The sequence below is a fragment of the Stegostoma tigrinum genome, chromosome 5 (genome assembly GCF_030684315.1).
Source record: "Stegostoma tigrinum isolate sSteTig4 chromosome 5, sSteTig4.hap1, whole genome shotgun sequence".
NCBI lineage: Eukaryota > Metazoa > Chordata > Chondrichthyes > Orectolobiformes > Stegostomatidae > Stegostoma > Stegostoma tigrinum.
Genome location: NC_081358.1, coordinates 44,769,719 through 44,793,202, shown reverse-complemented (window position 1 = coordinate 44,793,202; position 23,484 = coordinate 44,769,719). Strand labels below are relative to the sequence as shown.

Sequence of the window (23,484 nt, the reverse complement as noted above, 5' to 3'; positions counted from 1 at the left end):
TTAAACTACGCTATCAAATGCAACACCTCCTTCAATGGGGCAGTGACCAGAACTGCGCACAGATTCCAACTACGGTCTAACCAGTGTCATGTACAGGTCCACTATAACCTACATACTCTTATAATCTAAGCCATGGCTGATTAATGCAAATGTTCCATGTGCATTTTTAAATACTCTATAAGTCTGCCCTGCCACTTTCAGGTATCTTTGGACAAGAATCCCAAGATCCATCTGTTCTTCTGATCTTCGCAGTGTCCAGCCATTCATTGAGTACTCCCATGTTTTGTTACTTCTTCCAAAGCACATCACCACACATTTATCAGGGTTAAATTCCATCTGCCTCTGATCTGTCCATCTGACCAATCTGTCCACATACTCCTGTAAAGTTCTTCCTCACTGTCAGCCATCGGTCCAACCTTCCTGTCATCCACAAGCTTACATGTCATCTCCCAAACCCCACCCCACCTTTTCTTCTACATATCACAAAGAATATGGGACCCAGAACTGATTCCTGTAGTAAACCACTGGACATTGGCTTGCAGTGATACACACAGCCTTCTACCATAACACCTGTGTCCTAACATTAAGTCAATTTTGGGTCCCATTTGCCAAGTTGCCCAAAATCCCACATGCTTTTTACTTTCGATGCAGTGTCCTTTACATTGGCAAAAGCAAATGGAGATTACACTTTGCAGAACATCTCTGCTCTGACCATAGGAATGGCCATCCCATTGCTTGCTGTTTCAATAAACCATCTTGCTCCCACGTCAACATTTCATACTTCGTCTACTGCAGTGTTTCAATGAAACTTAACACAAACTGGATGAACAACACATTATTTTCCAATTAGGCACCTTACAGTGTATGAATTCTGTCCTCCATTTTCATTGTGTTCCCCCATCCTTCCCCAGCATGTCATGTCTGTGTTTTGTTGCCTTTGCTCTCAGCACAGTAAATCCATTTTCTCCTTTTCACACCTAACACTTGTAGCTATTTGACATCTCTATGGCTCTTTTACCACTACTATCACTGTCTTTTGTCGTTTGCTCTGGGAACAACCGGGCAGAAACAGCAGTGGTGCCCCTTTGTTGTGGCTCAGTGGTTAGTATTGCTGCCTCACAACACCTGAGACCCAGGTCCACTTCTGCCTTGTCTGTGTGGAGTTTGCACATTCTGATTGGGTTTTCTCCAGGTGCTCCGGTTTCCTCCCCACAGTCCAAAGATGTGCATATGAGGTTGATTGGCCATGCTAAATTGCCCATAGTGTCTAGGGTGGGAAATGCAGGGATAGGATAAGGGGTGGGTCTGGGTGATGCTCTTCAGAGGACTGCTGTGGGCTCGACAGGCCGAATGGCCTGTTTCAATGCTGTAAGGATTCTATGATTCTACTTGTTCCCCTTCACCCGCTGTCACTTGCATAAATACCATAATTTTCCAACTCCTTTCAGTTCCCATGTAGAATCATACTGGACTCACAACATTAATTCTGTTTCTCCACAGATGCTGCCAGACCTGCTAAATTTCTCCGTTAATTTCTGTTGTTATTACAGTCTATCTCGGTTGCTCAAGTGACCCACTGTCAATTGAAAACCCTTGCACCCTTTACCTAGAACTGAACAATAAGGAGGCTGAAAAAAATCTCACCACAGTCTATCTCATGAACATTGATATCGTCATTTTCACAGCAGAGCACTGTTCTTCTCTCAGAGTTTGATCTCATTGTTTGCATACACAATTTAACCTTTGAATAAAAAGGTAAAAGTAAAGAATTGTCAAACCACTCACTATCCTAGTAAACCTCCCAGTGTATAGACACTTCCACATCCATTAATAGCTTGTTTTTCTCTGAGCGAAAAATTTATTGCTTACTGCTCACACCTTGAAGCTATTTTCTTTTGAAGTTTCCCAAGCCAAAATCAATAGTGGTGGCAAATTAGCAGCACAAGGCATTTTGCCAGAGGAAAGTATTGTTCAACTCACTATATCCACCAGAGAAGTCTACTTAAGTGAATAAATCATAGCACAGAACTTGTCAGTTGTCAGAAAAGAATTGTTTTTTTCTTAAGGTTCAATGACAAAGAATGTAAATAGATAATAGCCCTTTCAAAATTTGTTTTAACTGACAAAATTCTGATTTAAATTGTTCCTGTTGCATAAAATTCAGAAAATGTGGGTTTCTCTCATCAACTCCACGCAGGATGAATAAACCTATGCCACATGAATTCATTACCATTCTAACTGGCTGGGACCACCCCCACTGGCTTCAAGAATCACAGTGATTTCCACTCCAGTAATGTGAATTGCCAGCAGTACATCAACAAGTTATGCACCTGCTGTTCTGTCAGCCTTTCACAATGCTTTCATGTTACACCAACTCTCCACCCAACTGCCCTCCTCGCTTTTTTGTCATTGGACAAATGAGGGACTCATCTCATGACTCCACTTAGAAATATGTCTGTTGGGCAAATGGCACCACCAATAGAAGCATCGGTTGACTGAGACTCTCAACGAGAAGGTGATTGGATTCCTGAATCAATAAATTACTTGCCTGCACAGGTCTGGTGGTGTCCTGTAATACAGTTCACAAACAGAGTTCTGTCAGATAGAGGTTTGCTGAATTTATGCGAGACTTTACATTGCACTACTGTCAGAGCTCTTCAGCAGAAACGATTTCCTTCTCAGCAATCACTGTTCCGCTGCATTAATGTTCAAATGGCTCTTCCACCCTCAAAAGAAACTCACCCACCCGAAGGACATTAATATCATCTAACATTCAATATGTACCAGCTACAAGCATTAATGTTCTCTGCACACCAGTGTAACAGGGTTATAATTTCCATATCTTCTTCTGATGTCTAAGTGTGATTATCATCTTATCATGGGACTGCAGGTTCCCTCTGCAGTGCCATCATTGCTCTGCTGTTCCCTCAGAATCCTTCATCCATGCATGCACCATAGAACTTGGAAGGATACATGGTTAACTCAAGGATTACTGAAAAGATCATGGTTTGTGACCTCAGGAATCCAAGCCTCACAGAGCCCAGCAGCAGACAACAGCATCGCATCTACCTTGACATTTTGATCCATCAAGCCCTATAGTAGCATGATTGGCATTGGCTCGGGGGTCATGAGGGCCCAGGTATGCAATTTCCTTTAGAGATGGTCATGTGACTTCTCATATGACTGTCTTGGCAACCGTCACTGAGGCCCCAGGTCTCTCAGATGCTGCAAACTCATCAGTATACTTTCCCTTAGTTTATACTTAGTTTATATATGTCCTTTCTATCTAAATGTATCTGCTTATACATCTCCACATTGAATTTCATCTGCCAACTATCTGCTCATTCTTCGACCTATCAATGTCCTTCTAAAGTTCCACAATGTTGCCCTTGCAGTTTAAATTACATCCAAGTTTTATATCATCTGCATACATCAAAATTGTCCCCTGGATTCTAAGATGTAGACTATTCAAAGAAATAAGGAAAAGCAAGGGATCCAATTGTGACTCCTAGGGCATAGTGCTATGGCCTGATTAGCTATTTCTCTTTCTTTCCAATCACTGAGCCAATTTTGTATCCACACTGCTACTGTGCTTGGTATGACACTGTGTTGAATGCTGTTTGGAAGTCTACATTTAGAGTATTAGCCTCATCAACCCTCTCTCTTACCTCTTCAAAGAATTCTCGCAAGTTACTTCCACATGATTTTCCCTAATAAATCAATCCCTGTTCTCCTTAATCACCTGACATTGTCCATGTGGTCACTAATTCTATCCCAAATTATTGTTTCCATCAGTTTCTCCACTACTAAAGTTAAACGGACTAGTCTGTAATTGCTAGATTGATCCTCAAAAACTTGTGTGAACGAGGGTGTAATGCTGGCATTTTCTCGCTCCTCTGGCCTGGCCCCTGAATTGTGGCCAGTGCATCTACATTTCTGACTTCCTTCGATTGCCTTGGATGCATCTCATCTGGCCGTGGTATCTTGTCAACTGTAAGTACCAACAGCTTATTCAATCCCTCCTCCTTATTAATTTTGGACTTTTCTACTTCCTTTGTCACCATGATCTGGGTAATATCCACTTCCTTGGTAAAAGACAGATGCAAAATATTCATTCCAACACCATTGCTGTGCCCCTGCTGTCTTGTATAAATCTCCTTTTTATCCTAGCTGTCTCATTCCTCCTTTAACAATGCTTTTGCTTATTTCTGTGCTTATAGAAGAGTTTATGATTCCCTTTCTGTGAGCTGCCACTTTTTACACGTAATCTTTCACTTCTCTCATTTGCTTTTTCAACTGCTTTATGAGCATTTTGTATTCATCTTGCTTCTCAATTATAATTTGTACCTGATAGCCACCATAAGCACATTTTTCTGCTTTATCTTAATTTTGCTCTCCTTTTTCTTTCAGGGTGCTCTGGATTCATTTTCCCTACCTTTTAAGGAAATATACCTTGACTGTATCCAAACCATCACTTCCTTGAATGTAGCTTGTTGCTAAGGCACAAACTTTCCTGCCAACCTTTCATTGCAGTTTTTACAGACCTAATCCACTGAAGTTGGATCTCCCCCAGTTAATTCTTCTTCCTCTTATTGTCCAACATCCATTTCTACCTTCAACCTAACCCTTATAACATAATATTCACTGTCACCTAAGTGTACCTCTCTTGACGCCTGAACAAATCGGCCTTTTTTTCCCCAAGAACCAAGACTGGCAGCACCTCATTTCTAGATGGACTGGGGATACATATTACTGTAGAAAATACTCCTGTTACAATCTAAAAATGCTTGCGTCTCTTTTCCTTAATGCCATGAATATCCCAGTTTTTATTTGGGTAACTGAGGTCTTTCAGTATAGCTACTCTATAATTCTTGCACATCCATTTATTTTTCTTGCAGGCTTGTTTCTCTACATCTTTCCCACTGCTTGGTGGACTTTAGACTACACCAAGCAATGTAACTGGACCTTTTTTGTTTCTTAGCTCTAGCTAAATCAATTCTATCCTTGAATCTCCAAGATATCCTCTTTCTCCAGTATGGCAATGCTCACCATTAACCAACACTACCATCCTTCCTCTTTTTCTTCCTTTCCTGTCATTCCTGAATAGCCTGTCATTAGGAATATTGAACACCCAATCCTGCTTTTTCATATGATAGGTGTCTGTTAACATTACAATTGCACAAAGCAGTCTGTGCCCATAACTCCCTAATCTCATTTGCTTTTCTTTACAAATAGGGCCATATTAACTCACCACTTTTGTTTGAATTTCTGAAAAATGTTTATCTGGTAACATCACCCGAGCTGTTACTGCTTAAAATAACATGACATTTGCTATCAATTTCTTTGCTAGGTTCCACTACTGAGTATTTTGGTTCTTTACATTTCACCTGATTTAATTTAGAAAATAACAGACAAAAGAACAAAATTTCATAAAATACAATAGACCACAAGGGTTTGCAAAGAGAAATGAAAGAGACTAACATTTCAGGCTGGAAAGTAAACACCTTTGTACAATTGAACAGAATGAAGAAAGGAAGGGAAACAAGACGTAGAAATTAAGAGTTAAATATGCTAATTATTATCCCAAAGAATACATTTAGTGTTTTGTTTTAATATGGTTTTGAAAATGTTGGGGGAAAAAAAGAACTTGTAGAATGAAGGATTGCAAAATTAGAGACATCAAATTTATCTTTTTTTAAATTCAGTCAGGGGATGAGGGCATCACTGGCGAGGCAGCATTTATTGCTCATCATTAATTACCCAGAGGGCACTGAAGAGTCAACCACATTGCTGTGGGGCTGGAGTCGTATGTAGGTCATTTCAGGAAAGGATGGTGTTTCCTTCCCTTAAGGATATTTTAGAACTATCCGGAGTAACTTGTTCAGTTAATCCTACACACCTTTTCATGTCTCCTAAGTGATATGTTAAGATTTCTGAATGTTTTCAATGTACACTATGCCCTTAGTATTGCCATTACTATTTTATCATAAACCAGACAGAACAACTAATTGCAAACTGCAAGAGCTTGAGTGGCTCACTATTTATTTTTATTACTTAGGACAGGAAACACCCAGCTTCCATTCTGATTCTGTTGCCATTGTGGCTCAGCAAAGAATGACAGCATTGTCCCAGTTATTGACTAATATCAGTATCTGTGCCTTTTAATGGACACTTGGCAATGACATAGCTTTGTGGAACCAGACCAGAAAGTGTTGGAGAATGCATCAGTCCCTTTTGTTTCTCTTCCATGACAGCAAAATCCCAACAAATATTTTATATGTTGTTTGAGTTGAAGCTTTTAAGTCCTCAGTACAACTGCAGGCTGGGTTATATCTGAATAATAATGATTTGTGATGTAATTGAATAAAAATGGGCATGGAATTATTATGCACAACCTCAATAAGCTTGTGGCATTGTGAGAGGTGTTTGTCTGAGACCCTGAGCTCATTTCTTGCAATTTTCCTAGCTGGTGACTTAACCGAAGCAGATGCAGGAGAACTTGCTCCTCACTGCGAAGGGCAGACACGCCACTCTGGCCAGTAAAGTTATTGGATGAGTTTGATGGAACAAGGTCCATATCTCATTCACTTATTCTCAGAAGGACGAGTGATGTCAAAGTCTTAGCTAGAGCTTAAGTGTCTACATTCACAAAAAAGGTGATCACTTACATCTTCTGTTATCTTTCATGGTTAAGGAATTTGAGAAGCTGGATGTTATCAGTGTTACATTATACATTCTTCACTTGTGTTAAGGGAAACAAAGGCATGTGAAATAACTCACTGCCCAGCACACAGGGATAACGGATTACTATTGACAATTCCTATTGCCACTGAGATAGACATTGAGAAAATTGCTCTCTGTGTCATCAGGGAACACATGGGAGTGACAGATGACATTAAGAGTGCAAAAATGCAAGAATTGTAACAATTTAATTAAGATATTAAGAATATGTTTGTCTCAGCTATTCTACATGATTTGGAACTCATGAGTTTGTAATCAAACAGCCTCTATTCTGAATGTGAAAGCTGGCTTTATAATAATAGTCCCCCTTGTGACCTGAAATAGAACATAGAACAGTCCAGCAAAGGAACAGATCCTTTGGCCCACCATATCTGTGCCAACAATGATTCAATTCTAAACTAATCCCATTTGCCTGCACATGGCCACATCCCTCTATTTTCTGCCTGTACATATGTCTGTCTAAATGCTACTGTATCTGCTTCTATCACCTCCTCTGGCAACACATTCAAGGCAACTACTATACTCTAAGTGAAGAACTTTCCTTGCACATCCCCTTTAAACTTATGCCCCGTAGTATTTTACATTTCCACCCTGGGAAATTCAGACTATCGACCCTGACCATACTCCTCATAGTTTTATATACTTCCATCAGGGTGCCCCTCAGCTTTTGATACTTGAGAAAAACAATCCACATTTTTTCAACCTCTCCTTATAACTATTACACTCCAATCTAGGCAACATCCTCGTAAAACTCTTCTGCACCCTCTCCAAAGCCTCCACATCCTTCCCATTGTGTGGTGACCAAAACTTAACACAGCACTCCAAGTGTGGCCTGACCAAAGTCATATACTGTTGCAATATGACTTGCCACATTGGCAAATAGATGGTTGTGTTTTCCCAACATGTGCTTCTTGGAGAGGGGAGTGAGCATAAACATGGCCAGACCAACATTTTTTCTTCATCCTTCTGACACCATCTTCATTTCAATAGAGAACTGGAAGTTTATAGTCACTGTCTCTGCAATTTGTACCCTTATGTCTCCCAATATCATCCAGTCCTGATGAAATCAACTTTAAGTAAGCTTTCCTAATACTACTGCTTGGTTAATTTCAGCCCATTTAGTGTCTCCAAACTGCTATTTTCTTGCAACTTTGGCAGCATCTTCTCCATGGAACAACACCTCATTGGAAACCATGAGAGGTCCTGGACAAAGCAAGAGTGCAGACCTGGTGCCATTGCTGGGAGGGTTAAGAATCAGAGGGCATCAATTTAAAATGAATGACAATAGAACCAAAGGAGTCATGAGCAAAAACATTTTTTACAAATGAGTGGTTAGGATCTGGAATGCATTCCCCGAGACTGTGGTAGAGTCATATTCAATAAGGGTGTCAAAAGAGAATCGGATAATTATCCGAACGGAGAATATTTCCAGAACTATAGGGAAAAGTTGGGGCAGGGTGGGTCTCACAAGCTAAGTTGCTCTTGCATACAGCAGGCAAAGAATGGATTGGGCTGAAAGGCCTGATTCTATACCCTAACCCTTCTATGATTCTACAGTTTATCTGATTTGATTTGATTTATTGTCACACGTACCTGAGTACAGTGGAAAGTTTCGTTTCCAAGCAGTACAAGCAGACGATAGTAAGCAAGGACATACAGGTCCTAGGACGCAAAAAAACTTGGACAGAGTGAGGCATACAGGTTACACTGCACAGAATGTGAGCGAAGCAAGATCAACATTAACAACAACAACATAATGTTAAGTTAGAGACTCCGTTCATCAATCTAATAATGTCAGGGAAGAAGCTGTTCTTCAAGCTGTGGGTTGTGTGTGTTCAAGCTTTTGTAATTTCTGCCTAACAGAAGAGGTTGTAGGAGGGCATTACTGGGATGGGATGGAGCATTGATGATGTTGGCAGCCTTTCCGAAGCAACGAAAAGTATAAACGGAGTCCATGGATGAAAGCTGGGCTTCCATGATGGTCTGGGTAGTGCACACCATCTTACGGTCCTGGGCAGAGCAGCTGTTGTACCAGACTACTATGCACCCGGATAGTATGCTTTCAGTGGTGCCTCTGTAAAGGTTGGTGAGTGTCCTTATGGGTATGCTGAATTCCCTAAGCCATCTGAGGAATAAGGTGCATTGTTGTACCTTCTTGACCATCACATCTTTGTGCAACATCCAGGTCAGATTGTCGGTTATTGTCACTCCTGGGAACTTGATACCATCAACTCTCTCCACCTCCGTCGATGTAGATGGGGGCGTGTTCTCCACTTTTCTTTCTAACGTCAATGATCATTCTTCTGTTATGCTGGCATTAAGTGAGAGGTTCTTATCATTGCACCATGTCACCAAGCCCTCCATCTCCTTCCTGTATCCTGATTCATTATTGTTAGATATCCATCCCACTACAGTGGTTTCATCAGCAAACTTGTAGATGGCGTTCATTCAGAATTTGGCAACACAGTTGTAGGTGTACAGGGAGTACAGTAGGGCCTGAGGACACATCCTTGGGGGGCTCCAGTGCTGAGTGTTATTGTGGAGGAGATGCAGTTACCTATCCTCACTGACTGTGGTATGTGGGTCAGAAAGCTGAGGATCCAGTTGCACAGGGTGGAGTCATGACCTTTGAAATCTGTCCAGAGGGGATAATGGTGTTGACGGTGGAGCTGTAGTCAATGAACAAGAGTCTGACATAAGTGTCCTAGTTGTCCAGATATCCCAGGGATGACTGCATTTAAAATAACAATATTTTCTAGTTCTTGTCTATGAGAAAACAGTCACCTGGGCTTGAAATTTAACAGCTTTCTCTGGGCCATCCATAATAAAATGGCCAGAAGAAGTTCTCACGTAAAAAGGATGAGGTTATTTTCTATGTTGCACAAGGCAATGCGGTAACTCTGTTTCACAGTAAAACAGGTCTGGTGCCTCTTCAACATATGAACACGATACTCAAAGCAAGAAGCTCTTTTGGCACAGTGATGGAATCCCTAGTTCAAGTTCCACACCAGGGCTTATTGGCAATGGGATGTGCATTTGAAATGTGGCCAAAAGATTGACTGTCAGCCTGGTAACCCTTCCAATATGCCTGATAGTAAGCAGCAGGAGTAGAAGAATCTTCTGGTCAGATGTCCTGCAGAAGGAGGTGGAAAACTACTCTAGGACTCTGCACCATAAGAGTGGATCAATCCAATGGAAGGCCATGGCCCAGCCCTTGGGTATGAGGACACAAGGAAAAGTATAAAAAATATGCTTCATTTACAGAAGCCCACAAACTGCTGCAGTCTTTTTCTCATCTATTCTGCCTTAGCTATCCTCAGTTGCATTTTTTTTCTCTCAAACCATCCCTCTAAACATTTAACTTCATGAGAATTGAGCAACTGTACTGTCTTGTCAGGACATGCCCAATCTAAAACAGCTTCAGTTTTTAAATGTGCACATTCCTAACAACCTTCTGTTGAATTATATTTGACGCAAATAAATAATTTAGAACTACAGCTTCTAGTTGAGGGTTTGACTTTGGTTTGAAAAGTTGATGTTTTTATCTGTGGTTTACTCTGAGAGCTAGCTTAGATGTATTCCATTCAATCCCCATAAGGATTCATTCAAGCAATTACTTCTACTTGCTAGGCATGTACATGTAAAATAACAGCTGGTCAGGTGTGCATTACAGATGGGTGGTGTATGTGGTCCCTGCTTGACTTTGGGTCACTGCGTCCATAAATGATAAAACCATGAGTGCACATCCAAGCCCCAAAATCACAAGGGAGCTGACATATATTTAAAAAGTATTCCTTGACTAGTTGCTATTCTATGCAATATGCACAAGGCATTTCTTTTCCCTTGCTTCCACATATTACAAAAACTGGCCAATGGCAAATCTGGCTGAGTGAATTATAAAGATTAAGAAACTCTCAGTAAAGAACAATGATTGCATGAAATCACCAATGCAATGAAACGGACCTATTTTCACCTAATTAAAGGTCGTCTGTACTTAAAGGGTTAGTGTGAATATTAAACAAAATAGCTTAATTACCATTGGGAAGTGATGTAAGGTCACATAGCTACAAGCAGTTGGGTCTCTCTAGCAGCTTCATGGCAGAGGTGAATGCAGTCAATATCTACTAAGCTCAAATGAAAAAAAATCTATGAAAAGTGTATGAAACTAAATGAGAAGTCTCATGTAACAGTTATAAAACTCTTCCTCATACCCAACCATCATGTACAGTGGCAGCAGGTGAATGGGTAACAGAAAAGAATAACAGCTGACACCAAACAATATGAAACCAGGAACAAAAATGAGTAAAAAAAGTGAGAAGTCCTTGTCATTATCACAGAGCTCTGAGCAAGTTGCAGGGCCTAAAACAGGTTGTACAGTGATGGAAGTGGTGTCAGAGATTCATGAGATATTGTACCTTACTAGCTACGAAGCCAACAAGGAACAGGTCATCACTCTCTCTGAATGGGACGGTGCAAATGATAACCTAGTCAGACAGAAATTGATGAGCATATGACAAATCATTTTGTGCCATTTTCAGATTCAGAAAAATCACCATTTTTAAGCAAGTAAAGTTTAGTAAGCCTACCCAGCATCAGGGAAAGAGTGTCAATGCATAATGGCTTCTACCACCAACAGAAAATTGTGAATATGCATACTTGGAAGAAGAAATAATCTAAGATCCAATCAACTTATGACTCTTCGACAAAATATTGTTGTCTTTTTGAGAGATGATTTATGCTGTCAATGTCCATTCCGTTTACCAGGCAAGATGAGGGCTGAAAACAACTGTCCAGTAATTCAAGATGACAGAGAAAATTATCAGCTAAAAATGACTGGTGTTGTGAGGTTCATTTAGTATCACAGTAGAAACTAGGTGGCACAGAAACAGGGACAGTGTGAAGAAAGGACAGCAGCCCCATTAACCAGTGTTACCGGTGTGGCAGGAAAAGGCACAGTGCCACTTCAGTAAAAAAATGCATCTTTTATAAAAAGCAGCGTGTCACAGCAACTATCTTGTGTTTCACAAGTGAAAAGAGCAAAAACAGTCTAAAGATTTTAGAGTTGGAATTCCACAACTGTTCAAAGGTCTTGTGAAGCTAAACACAGCTTGTCACATCACATTAAGTCCTGGAGCAAAACCTGTGAGTTTGTTTATACTGAGAAAGGTTCCTCACCTACCTTTGAAGAAAGCAAGTCAAAAGTTGACTCAATGTCTCAAAGAGTTATCTCATCTGCAAAATAACCTGTAAGTTTCAGGGAAGTTTCCAGCACTCAATATCAGAAAGCTGTAATATTTACCAAAATCTATCCTAGGGCAATCTAAAGCATTTCATCCACTAGTAAAGAATTAAAATTGGGCCCTATCTTTGTCATCAGAGCTACAAATATTACTGAAACAAATAAAAAGAATGCCCAAAATAAGCAATTTACAGAGATACTGTTTGAAACAGACAGAACCCAAATTACAAATTACTCTGTGTATATTACAGGACAAAACCTATTGCTGAAGGATGACCTAGTAGAACGGGGTTAATGGAGTGGAGGTGGAGGAAACGTTTCTGCATATGGGGGAGTTCAAAACTAAGAGTCATAAATGTAAGGCAGTTACTCATAAATCCAAAAGGGAATCTGGAAAAAACATCTTTACCCAAAGAGCGATGAGAATGTGGAACTTGCTACTACGTCACTAAATGGTTTAGATGATCAGCATAGATACATTTAAGGGGGCACTGGATAAGTACATGAGGGATAGAAAAATACAGACCTATGTGATTGAATGAGTGGGCAGAAGGAATTTGATATAGAGCATGAGCACTGTTATGTGCCTGTTACTTTAATGACCTGTTTCTGCACTGTAGATTCTACGTAATATGAAAATACTGAACCAGCGGTTAATTGAGGTTCAAACATTGCCACTAAGTTGTCAGAAATAAAGATTTAACAGATTGAGCAGAGCTAAGAATGATGATGCAGGTGCTGATGTTGTCACAAAAGCACATTGTACAATTATTTATCTGTAAGTTGATCTTAATGCACTATAATAATTGTAGTAAGTTTCTGACACCTCAATGTATTCCCTGCTGCAACTGGCTGGTTATTTATATTACTGTGCAATAAACAAATTTGAATAACATGAATAAAGTTCTGCCGAAGGAACACACCTATGTGGATGAGTGAGTGTGCTGTAATGAATACCAATCAGTGTGCAAGAGACATTATACAACTGTCTTGACAGGGGGAGAAATTAATTATGCTGACAATACTTTACTCATTTTCTTATGTTTTCTTTGCACATAAGATTTATTCATGCATTTGCAATACACAGCCTGGAAAATAACGTGCCTCACATTAATCAAAAACTGCAGACAAATAAGTAATCCCTACGCCAAAGGGCCTGACTTTGGTTTCGATATTATTACAATTGCAACGGAATCCAACAAGAAGCCAGGCAGAAAAGTGGAGATTAAGCTTCTACGCAGAAAAGCAGATTTTTACTTCTTGTACAAACAAGCAAATTGCAAGCACCTAAACTCAGATATAGAATTACGGGGTCATTGTCTTTTCCAAAACAATTGGAAATGTATGCTTAATATACTCACTACTGCTACTTGCATAGAAGTCATCCAAAAGGATCTGTAACTTTTTTTTGTACCAGCAAGCAAACAATGCAGAACAAATTGCATCACAGGTGAGTTGACGGTCCTGAAGGAGAACTTACATTCTCTTGTCCAGATAATTAGATTGACCAGGCTTTACCAAATTCTAAAGCTAACTCATTCTAGTGAGCCATCTCACGGATTAAGGGTCGGACAGATGGTTTCATAACTGCACGAGAAAGTCATTACTCTTAAACCGATGATGAGCATTGGTATTTGAAGTGGCAGCTTTACTTTCCTGAGCTGCTTTTGTCAAACTGAACACCTGGAAACAGCCCTTAAAGAAACAGCTCTCAAATTGGTCGGCCGGTGCCGAAAGGGCGGTTAAATTTTAAGCACAAGTTTACGAAACAGCTGGAAAAAGTCCCACCACACAACTGTGTATTTTAAACCTGGTTTCAAAGTGCAAACAAACAAGTGAGTCTCTATGTAGTACACTGAAGTTGGCATCAAGATTTCTTTGGAATAGTACTGCTCTTTAAATAACCGCTGTCAAATTACCCCTGTTTGTTTTTTTAGAAAAGCTGCAGATGCAGTAGGTCTGGCAGTTTCTGTGTAGACAAAGCAGAGTTAACGTTGCGGATCCAGTGACAACCTCTTCAGAACGGCTTCTGAGTTTTGAGTTGTAAAAAATGGGTGACTGGATCCGAAATGTCGACTCTGCTTTGTCTCCACAGAGGGTGCCAGGCTTGCTGAACTTCTTCAACTATTTCTGTTTTTGGATCCTCCGTATTTTATTGTTGATTGAACAAATTTAAACTATCTTATATCTGTAATCAAGGGTTAAATAATATTCATGAATGCAGTCTTTCCATCAGTCACAATGACATCCACAAGACAATAAGGTCATTTTTACAGCAGGTAAATGAAATGGCACTTCAGCACAGATGTTTTAACAACACGATGCACTGCAACATGAGTATGTTTCTGACACGTACTGAGTGACAGCAAAGTTGATATTTGCACATATTATTCAATGCATAGAAAAATCTGGTGTTCAATTTGCAATTCAAACACTTTCAAAAGCAAAACCTTTAGAAGGGTAACTGATCATCATCCCCGTACACAAGAAAACACACACAATATGCCTTAATGCCTACCTCCAACAGCTCTGACTCAAATAATCACCAAGGGCTTCGAGAGGCTGGTGATCAACTCCAGTCTTCCAACCTGCCTCAATCCCCTAGAGTTTGCCTACGAACATAACAGGTCCACAGACGATGCCATATCCCTAGACCTGCACTCATCCCTGGAACATCTGGACAACAAAGACACCTACATCAAACTCCTGCTCATTGACTACAGCTCCACGTTCAACACCATTATCCCCCCCAAGGCTGATCTCAAAACTGTGTGACCTTCGCCTTGGCTCTGCCCTCTGCAACTGGATCCTCAGCTTTCTGACCTATAGGCCACAGTCAGTGAGGATAGGTAACTGCACCCTCTCCACAATAACACTCAACACTGGAGCCCCCCAAGGATGTGTTCTCAGCCCCTACTGTCCTCCCTATACACCTAAAACTGTCGCCAAATTCCAAATAAAAGCCATCTACAAGTTTGCTGATGACACCACCGTACTGGAACGGATATCTAACAATGATGAGTCAAAATACAGAAGGGAGATAGAAGGTTTGGTGATGTGGTGCAATGAAAACAATCTGTCTCTCAATGTCGACAAAACTAAAGAATTGATCGTCGACTTCAGAAAGAAAGGAGGGGAACAAGCTCCTGTCTACAACAATGGAACTAGGCTGAAAGAGTGAAGAGCATCAAATTCCTCGGAGTAACGTTAACTGACGACTCTGTCCTGGACTTCCCATGTAGATGTTTCAGTCAAGAGGGCACAACATGCCTCTTCTCCCTCATTCGACTCAGGATATTTGGCATGTCCCTAAGGACCTTCACCAACCTTTACAGATACACCACTGAGAACATACTATCTGGGTGCATAACGGCCTGGTACAGCAACTACTCTGGCCATTGTAAATATGCACAGCCCAGACGATCATGGAAGCCAACCTTCTACCCGTGGACTCTATCTACATGGCCCACTGCCATGGAAAGGTGGCCAACATCATCAAAGACGCATCACACCCTGGTAATGACCTCTTACAACCTCTTCCGTCAGGCAGTAGATACATGTGCCTCAACACACTCACAAGCAAGCTCAGGAAGAGCTTCTTGCCAGCCGTTATCAAACTATTGAATGGACTCTAGCCTCAAATAACGTAATCTCCAATATTACCTGTATGTCTCTAAGTCTTTTTGATCTGTACATCCTTTGCTTGTTGTGATCTGCCTGTACTGCTCATAAACAAAGCTTTTCACTGTATTTTGGTACACGACAATAAAATCAATCAATCAATCAATTTTGAAAAGATTTTTCAATGGGATCAGCAATTTTCACACTTTTCTTGCTAGTGTAGACAGAGAAAATAGTGAGACAACACAATGGATCCCTTCTGCACAGATTTGCTGAAGGAGAACTGTGATACAATCATGATGCTGAGCCACATACTTTTCATTTTCATCACTGTTAGGTGTTCTGTATTTATAAATGGACACAGCTGCCACAGGCTGCGCTTTCTGGGCTGTCCAGCAGTTTTGCCACTAGAACCAAAAGCATGAGCCAGCCCTGCAGTGCCACATTGATAGGATCCAGAGCAGCAGTTTGCCAGCAGGTGCCAATGGACAAGCCACCATTGGGACCATTGCCCGATTGAAAAGTGTGGCCCATCTTTCACGGCTACTGGAGGAATCAGAGGATTGACAGACACGGTGAAAATCCTGACACAGTCAGTGGTGGCAGCACATTAGGGCAGGTGAACAAAAGCTTGGTTAAGAAGGTAGATTTTTAGGAGGTGCCTAAGAGAACGGAGAGGTGGTAAAGGGATGAGGTTTGAACAGAGAATTCCAGGGCTGACCGCTGAGGTGATTGAAGGCTTGGCTGCCAATGATGAAGCACAAGACAGTAGTATTGGAACTGAATAGGGATCTTCGAGGGTTGCCGGGATGGATCTGAAATGAAGGCAGAACAGCAGAACATTCAAATTTAAGGGGCACCACCAGCTGGTCTTGTCCCTTTTAAGTTTAATACTCTTGTACACATCGGAAAAGGCACAAAGTGATTCAGAAAAATGAGACTATCCTAGCAGATGACCATAAAAAGCTACAGTAAAATACTGGGGGCTCAGAGTTAGAACATCACACTTTACCTGCATTCTTCACTAAACTAAAACATGACAGTATGGCTCTAGTATATGAAATCAAGTTTCACCAAATATTGACTCAGCTTGCTGTGACTCCATGAGGTTCAGTCCAGCTTACAACTTCAATGACTAAATTATTCTTCACATCTGAAATGCTCACCTCTTTCAGGAGGATGCTGGAAGATAGTTGGTGCATTTTAGATCGTCTGCCTCATGTATCTGCATTTCCTTATAGCTGGATAATAGACCCCTGGTCAACGGGTGTGGGAACCATATGTACCTAACATGATTGTTCAGCTAGCCAAAATATTTAATGATCACTATGCTGCCACAACTTGTTCCAAGACCCTGATATAAAGCAGAAAAATGTTCAAACTGACAGGCTTTATTTCCTTGAAGAATGTATGTGCCTGCAGCGCACAGAGTAAGAATTAGAGCCTATAGCTGTGTTAAAAGTGATTTGCACGGCCTGGGACCATTTTCCTCACCTTTTTTTTTGTCCACACATTTCTGGGTACAATTAACAAGCCATGACCACCTAACCGGGCAGCAGAGGCTAAAGCTAACCTAAGGATTCATGCAAATACTTCACATCATCAAACTATTGCTGGTACATAACATGCTTGGATTTCAAAGGAATGCTAATAGCATTTTAATCCTGATACATTCAAAACTCTCCATGTTGTGAGATCAATGCACTTCTGTAACTTTATGGAATTAGTTTGAACTGTGCAAGTAAAGTTTTGAATCACAAGAAAACTTTCACAATAAAGGTGTGCATATTCAAATTTTCAATGACCGCAAATATTGGTATGTCTCGTGTTTCTAACTGATTGCAGTACTAAGATTTAGATGTAACAGGAAGAGAAAAATTCAGTGAGTATGATATTAGTCAATAAGTTGCCCTTACGGCATAGTAATTTTTCAGCTTGGTGTGTAAATATCACTTAAATGTTATGAGAAAATACAGTTGCCCAAGGTAAACCTTAGTCTCATTAATCCAGGAAACTCCTTTGATGGGGACACTATTCTAATGGCATGACACAAAGTAAGACACATAACGATATAAATGTAATCATGCTTTATTCTTGTGGTGTACAGGATTTCCCTAAAGTCTTTGACATTGTGCAAACTGTAGCAGAGACAGGGCAAAGATGTGTAAGTAAGATTGAAAAAAGCCAAGAAAAAATGCAAAAGTAAGAAAGAAATTTGTATTTTTACAGCATCATTCATGACCTCTGGACATCCCAAAGCATGTTACAGTCAATGAAGCAATTTTGAGGTATGGACACAATTGTAATACAGCAGGCAGTTTTCATATAACAAGCACCCACAGACCACACTGTGACGATAAAAAGAAAATCTAATGACAGGTAACAAAGTGTGGAGCTGGATGAACACAGCAGGCCAAGCAGCATCTCAGGAGCACAAAAGCTGACGTTTCGAACCTAGACCCTTCATCAGAGAGGGGGTTGGGGAGAGGGAACTGGAATAAATAGGGAGAGAGGGGGAGGCGGACCGAAGATGGAGAGAAAACAAGATAGGTAGAGAGGAGAGTATAGGTGAGGAGGTAGGGAGGGGATAGGTCAGTCCAGGGAAGATGGACAGGTCAAGGAGGCGGGATGAGGTGGTAGGTAGGAAATGGAGGTGCGGCTTGAGGTGGGAGGAAGGGATGGGTGAGAGTAAGAACAGGTTAGGGAGGCAGAGACAGGCTGGGCTGTTTTTGGGTTGCAGTGGGGGGAGGGGACGAGCTGGGCTGGTTTTGTGATGCAGTGGGGGGAGGGGAAGAACTGGGCTGGTTTTGGGATGCAGTGGGGGAAGGGGAGATTTTGAAGCTGGTGAAGTCCACATTGATACCATTGGGCTGCAGGGTTCCCAAGCGGAATATGAGTTGCTGTTCCTGCAACCTTCGAGTGGCATCATTGTGGCACTGCAGGAAGCCCATGATGAACATGTCGTCTGTGGAATGGGAGGGGGAGTGGAAATTGTTCGCAAATGGGAGGTGCAGTTGTTTGTTGCGATCCGAGTGGAGGTGTTCTGCAAAGCGGTCCCCAAGCCTCCGCTTGGTTTCCCCAATGTAGAGGAAGCCACACCGGGTACAATGGATACAATATACCACATTGGCAGATGTGCAGGTGAACATCTGCTTGACATGAAAGGTCATCTTGGTGCCTGAGATGGGGGTGAGGGAGGAGGTGTGGGGGCAAGTATAGCACTTCTTGCGGTTGCAGGGGAAGGTGCCGGGTGTGGTGGGGTTGGAAGGGAGTGTGGAGCGAACAAGGGAGTCACGGAGAGAGTGGTCCCTCCGAAAGGCAGACAAGGGTGGGGATGGAAAAATAGCTTGGGTGTTGGGGTTGGATTGTAGATGGCGGAAGTGTCAGAGGATGATACGTTGTATCCGGAGGTTGGTGGGGTGGTATGTGAGAACTCAAGTCCTCTAATGACAGGTACTAGTTGAACATTTGTGAGGATAATAGCTTATTCCTCTTCTGGTATTATTTATGAATACCTGAAGAAGAAGACAGGTCTGAGCTCAATGTAAAAAGTGGTGCCTCCAACAGTGTTGCACACTCTTGGTCTAGATATTTTGCACCAGTCCCTGGAATGAGACCTTAATTCACAACCTTTCAACTGAAGAAATAAAGAAGTTTCACAGCATGAAAAGTGACCGCTTGGTCTACCATGTTAGCCATTCAACAAACAGTTTTTTAGTCTAACCCCATTTTTCAGTATCTCTAAATGAAATTTCAGGCAGTGAATTCCAGATCCCAGCTACTCTTTTGTTGACCAGAATTCCCATTGATTGCGCAATAACTCTTCTACTATTTGTTACAGATTTACACCTGCCTGGTTACTGATCTCTTTGCTGAGGGATGAGGTTCTTTCTATCTAATGCCCACCTAACTCCCTAATAGTCAAAATTCTATATTCAAGACAACATTCTTGTAAATCTCTTTTGTGCCCTTCTCCAAGATGATCATAACCTACCTGCAATGATCTATGCAGACCTGGACACAGTATTTCAGTGGTACACTAAGTAGTGTTTTATATAGTTTCTGCATAACCTTGTATTTCTTTGAAATCATCATTCCGATGCAGCTTGGTTGATTCTGAAGCCCCAGAAGCTGCATGGTCATCATCGCCCAAGGGTGGGCAGGAGTTGGAGGGGGTCGGATGTTAGACCATCAACTCAGGCTGCTTCTGTGGGGCCTGTGGGACACCCCTCTTCTGTGAGACGATTTGGAAACTTGCCTGGAGGAGTTCTGTGGCAGTAAAACTAGTCACAGGCTGGACAAGGCTCACTCCAATTACTTGTTATAACATGCCAACTGGGATCCGGTGTGCACATGGGAATATGTTAATTGTATTTTAAACAGAGCCCACCACCTGAAGTAAGAAAGACATCACACCCTCAGAGACAGACAACGGGCAGTGTCAATGATATGGAGACAACAGGCAGAATCTTACAGGGGCCTAAATAATGTGGGCTATGGTCAGAAATGCGGCACAATCACACCCGACATCTGACGAGACTTACTTCAACGTCAGGGATAACTTGCTGCATCTTTTCAGCGAGCTCTGGTCGTCGAGGCGAGATTGTCGCTAGGCAGCCTATTAAGGGGGATTATTTCTTGTTAAACATCTGATTAACTGCCTGTCTGGCCTCATTAATATGCAGCCTCCCATCCTACCATCCGCCGCGAGCAAACTAGACACTGAGAATACAGTCAGAGCGAATCCCTGGTGACCTCGGCTCACCGCTGGCTGTGAGGAGCCTCCGTGTTGCTCAGCAACGAACAGCATCTCAGAGCATGATCCCTTGGCACCAGTCGCATGCATCCCTTGTCCAACGACACTGGCATCCAACATACGACAGCCCCTCACCATCCTCATGACACCTCTCTGATCCATTTAAAGGATGGTTAGGAAACACGAGCAACCAGTATTGAAAGGCTGCAGCAAGAACGTTTTGTGTGCAGGGACAGACACCCCCAGCTCACAGTTTGGATCAGGCTATATCTCAGAGTTGCCCACTTGCTCATTCACTTAGTGCCTACCTGTCGGTAGGTGGGGCACACAGCTTGCTGTGTGGGGGACATCGGAACATCAATCTAACACATATAGCATGTGCCAGCTGCCTGCACAGCTTATATACTGCACGCTTATTCAATCAAAACAGCCAGATCAGGAAGTGGTGGAAGTTAGTCCTCAGTTCAGACACTGTCTGTCGGGTGAACCCAGAATATCAGTCAAGGGGTCTCGGTAATATCAGTCAGAAGCACAGTCCACACACAGTCCAGGAGCTTGACCATGCTCAGTTAGCCACTCAGGCTGGCCACAGTCTGGGGATGTGTCGAATTACAGTCCAGGGAATAGGCAACGGTCACTCCCTTAGAGCTACTACAAAGTGGCCAAGGGAATCACACATTGTCAGTCAGGCGGTTGTAAAGATGTCAGTCGGGGGTCTAGTCAGTCATGTCTGGAGGAAATGCTGGCCAAAACAGCCCATAATTTGTGAAATCTTCAAGGCTGCTGTGGGAGGCAAAGACAGTTGCTTCATCAGCCATCATGTAAAGATTATGATAGACTCTCCTGAATGCCTTGTTTAGTTGAATGTTTGATGTGGATCTAGAATAGGAAATGGGGACAGGCTTGGTGAATGACTCAGTGTCTAGAGACATCTATGCCACCATTATCTACATAGCAATCCACCTCTGACTGATGGGAACTAAGAACTTGTCTAGTTTCTTAGGTTTCCAATACAGTTCATTTCCAGTAAGAGTCACGGGCCCAGCCACTGGTGGGATGGTGGTCGCTGTGTCTGCCGTCCTCAGATGGCAAAGGCAGATATAGGACAGCAAGGGCTGACACAACAGCAGGCCCCTGCAGAGGATGAGGAGCAGCCAGTCCAGGAAGAGGTCGCAGCCAGAGGGGCCTGTCAGGATGTGTCAGACATCCTGAGATTTTCATCTCGGACACATCTGGGGATGAGTGAGGCACAGTGTCAATGTGGGCTCCATATGTTCCAGGACACTGTGACAGAACAATGCCAGATGGTGGAGCAGGACACCATGGCTGCGGGAGTTGGGGGTGCCATCTTTTCTCTGTGGTGATGAAGGTGACAACTGCTTTGAACATTGTGTGACTGGCTCCTTCCTAGAGTGACTGCAGCCTCTATTCATTTTCTCCATGTTCATTTTTGCTGGCTGTAAATGAAAGTGCACACTTAAAATCTTGTCTGATTGCTTGATGGCATGTGATGTTCCCCTAGTGGGCAAGAACAAACTGCAGGTCTCCAGTCAGCAATGGGGAGCATGTCGCTGTGACGTAAGAGTGTGAAGACGATACATAGCAAGGATATGTAAACTGTGCAGTCTGATTGTTAAATAGTGGTTAAGGTGAGAGGATGGGGTTGTATGTGTCAGGGAATGTCAGCCATGTTAGCTCAGTGCTGTGAGCCACAGGGCTTTCAGTATGCTGTATCTTTACATTGGTGGTGAGGGTCAACATAGGATTGCCAACGCTTGCCTTGGCAATACAGTGGTTTTTAAAGATGGTGCAGGTGTCAGTCTTTTGGCAGAGAATGATGAGTTATCCTGGGTATATCTCAGAGCTAAGGGGGAACTAGAATCAGGAGTGAGAAGGCACCATTGAGGCAGGTCGTTAATGAGACAGTGAGGTAAGACACAGCAGAGAGATTTCACTAGGTTGCATGCTGAAAAAGCTTCCAAAATACTCAATACAAATGACACAGCAAAAGAACCTTAGATTCAGCCCATTAAGTCTAGCAACACTATTTTTTTAAGCTGCTACTTCCCAGTAATGAAGATTTTGTTGAGTTACATCAACCCCCAAAGACAAAGACATCAGTAGGTCTGAAACCAGGCATCTGCAATCAACATGAGCCAGATCCAAAATTGGACATTACAAAGGGATGCTATTGCTTTAACATGTATTTCTGGTTCTACTGAAATTCTCCACAGAGGGGTAGCACAATAAACAGCTCCTGAAAGTTTTCAAAATTTTGCAGTTCCCAAACAATATTAGGCAGATTCTAATCTTTAAATAAAACACTATTTAAATACTTAATACGAGGAGGTGTATTAAATGAAGGTATCGGAACTGAAATGTAAAAATACCAACCTGAGTCCATTTACTTTTCCAAACTCAGCCTGGTTTGCACATTGTTAAGGCAAGTACATAAGCATTTTTCTTCATAAGGATTTAAAGGTCAGAAATGCTTTCTCTTTTGACAACAGCCCTTTAACTTCTTCACTCTTGTATTAAGCTAGTCTAATTAAGATGATTTTTTTAACACTGATCTTTGAGTCAGTCAAAGAACAGGCACTTTAATCCCCAGCTTTGAGCTTCCCAACCAGATAAAAGGGAAGCCTATTAAACATAATTGCATGTGCCAAAAGGATAACTAAGGTAAAAGTACTGAAAGAATGTCTGTGGAGAAGCACGCATTTTAAAGTGCAGCCTGTTCTTATCAATGGCAAGTTTTGAAGTTAACACTCACAAGACAGAGAACCGGTATTGATCCAGGTCCTCCAGGTATGGGGGCACCTGTGGAAATCTGTTTCTCTCAACAGGATTCTGGCACTTAGCTTTGGTATGGAATTCAAGCCGATTATGATGAATAGCCTGAAAACAATTAAAAAAAACATCAATCTGCCAAAAATTGTTGATACAACAATAACATTTTCCATGACGAAAACCATAGGCATGTTGAAGGGTAAATTTCAAGCAGTTATCTGGTCACAATTAAGCACTTGGGAAAAAAACAACCACATAACATTTTTAACCTCCCTTTTGTGGTGTATCCCCTATATCACGACGGGCCACATTCTCAATACTTCATAGAATAAAACAT

General features: G+C 41.9%; 1 protein-coding gene across 1 annotated transcript in view; it reads right to left on the bottom strand.

The window, feature by feature from the left end:
* Positions 1-23,484, bottom strand: part of ofcc1 (orofacial cleft 1 candidate 1) — a 319,195-nt gene that overhangs the window by 108,938 nt on the left and 186,773 nt on the right. Inside the window, exon 16 of the mRNA XM_059646341.1 lies at positions 23,131-23,255. Within this exon, the coding sequence (XP_059502324.1) occupies positions 23,131-23,255 (125 nt within the window). The remainder of the gene's footprint in view (positions 1-23,130; positions 23,256-23,484) is intronic.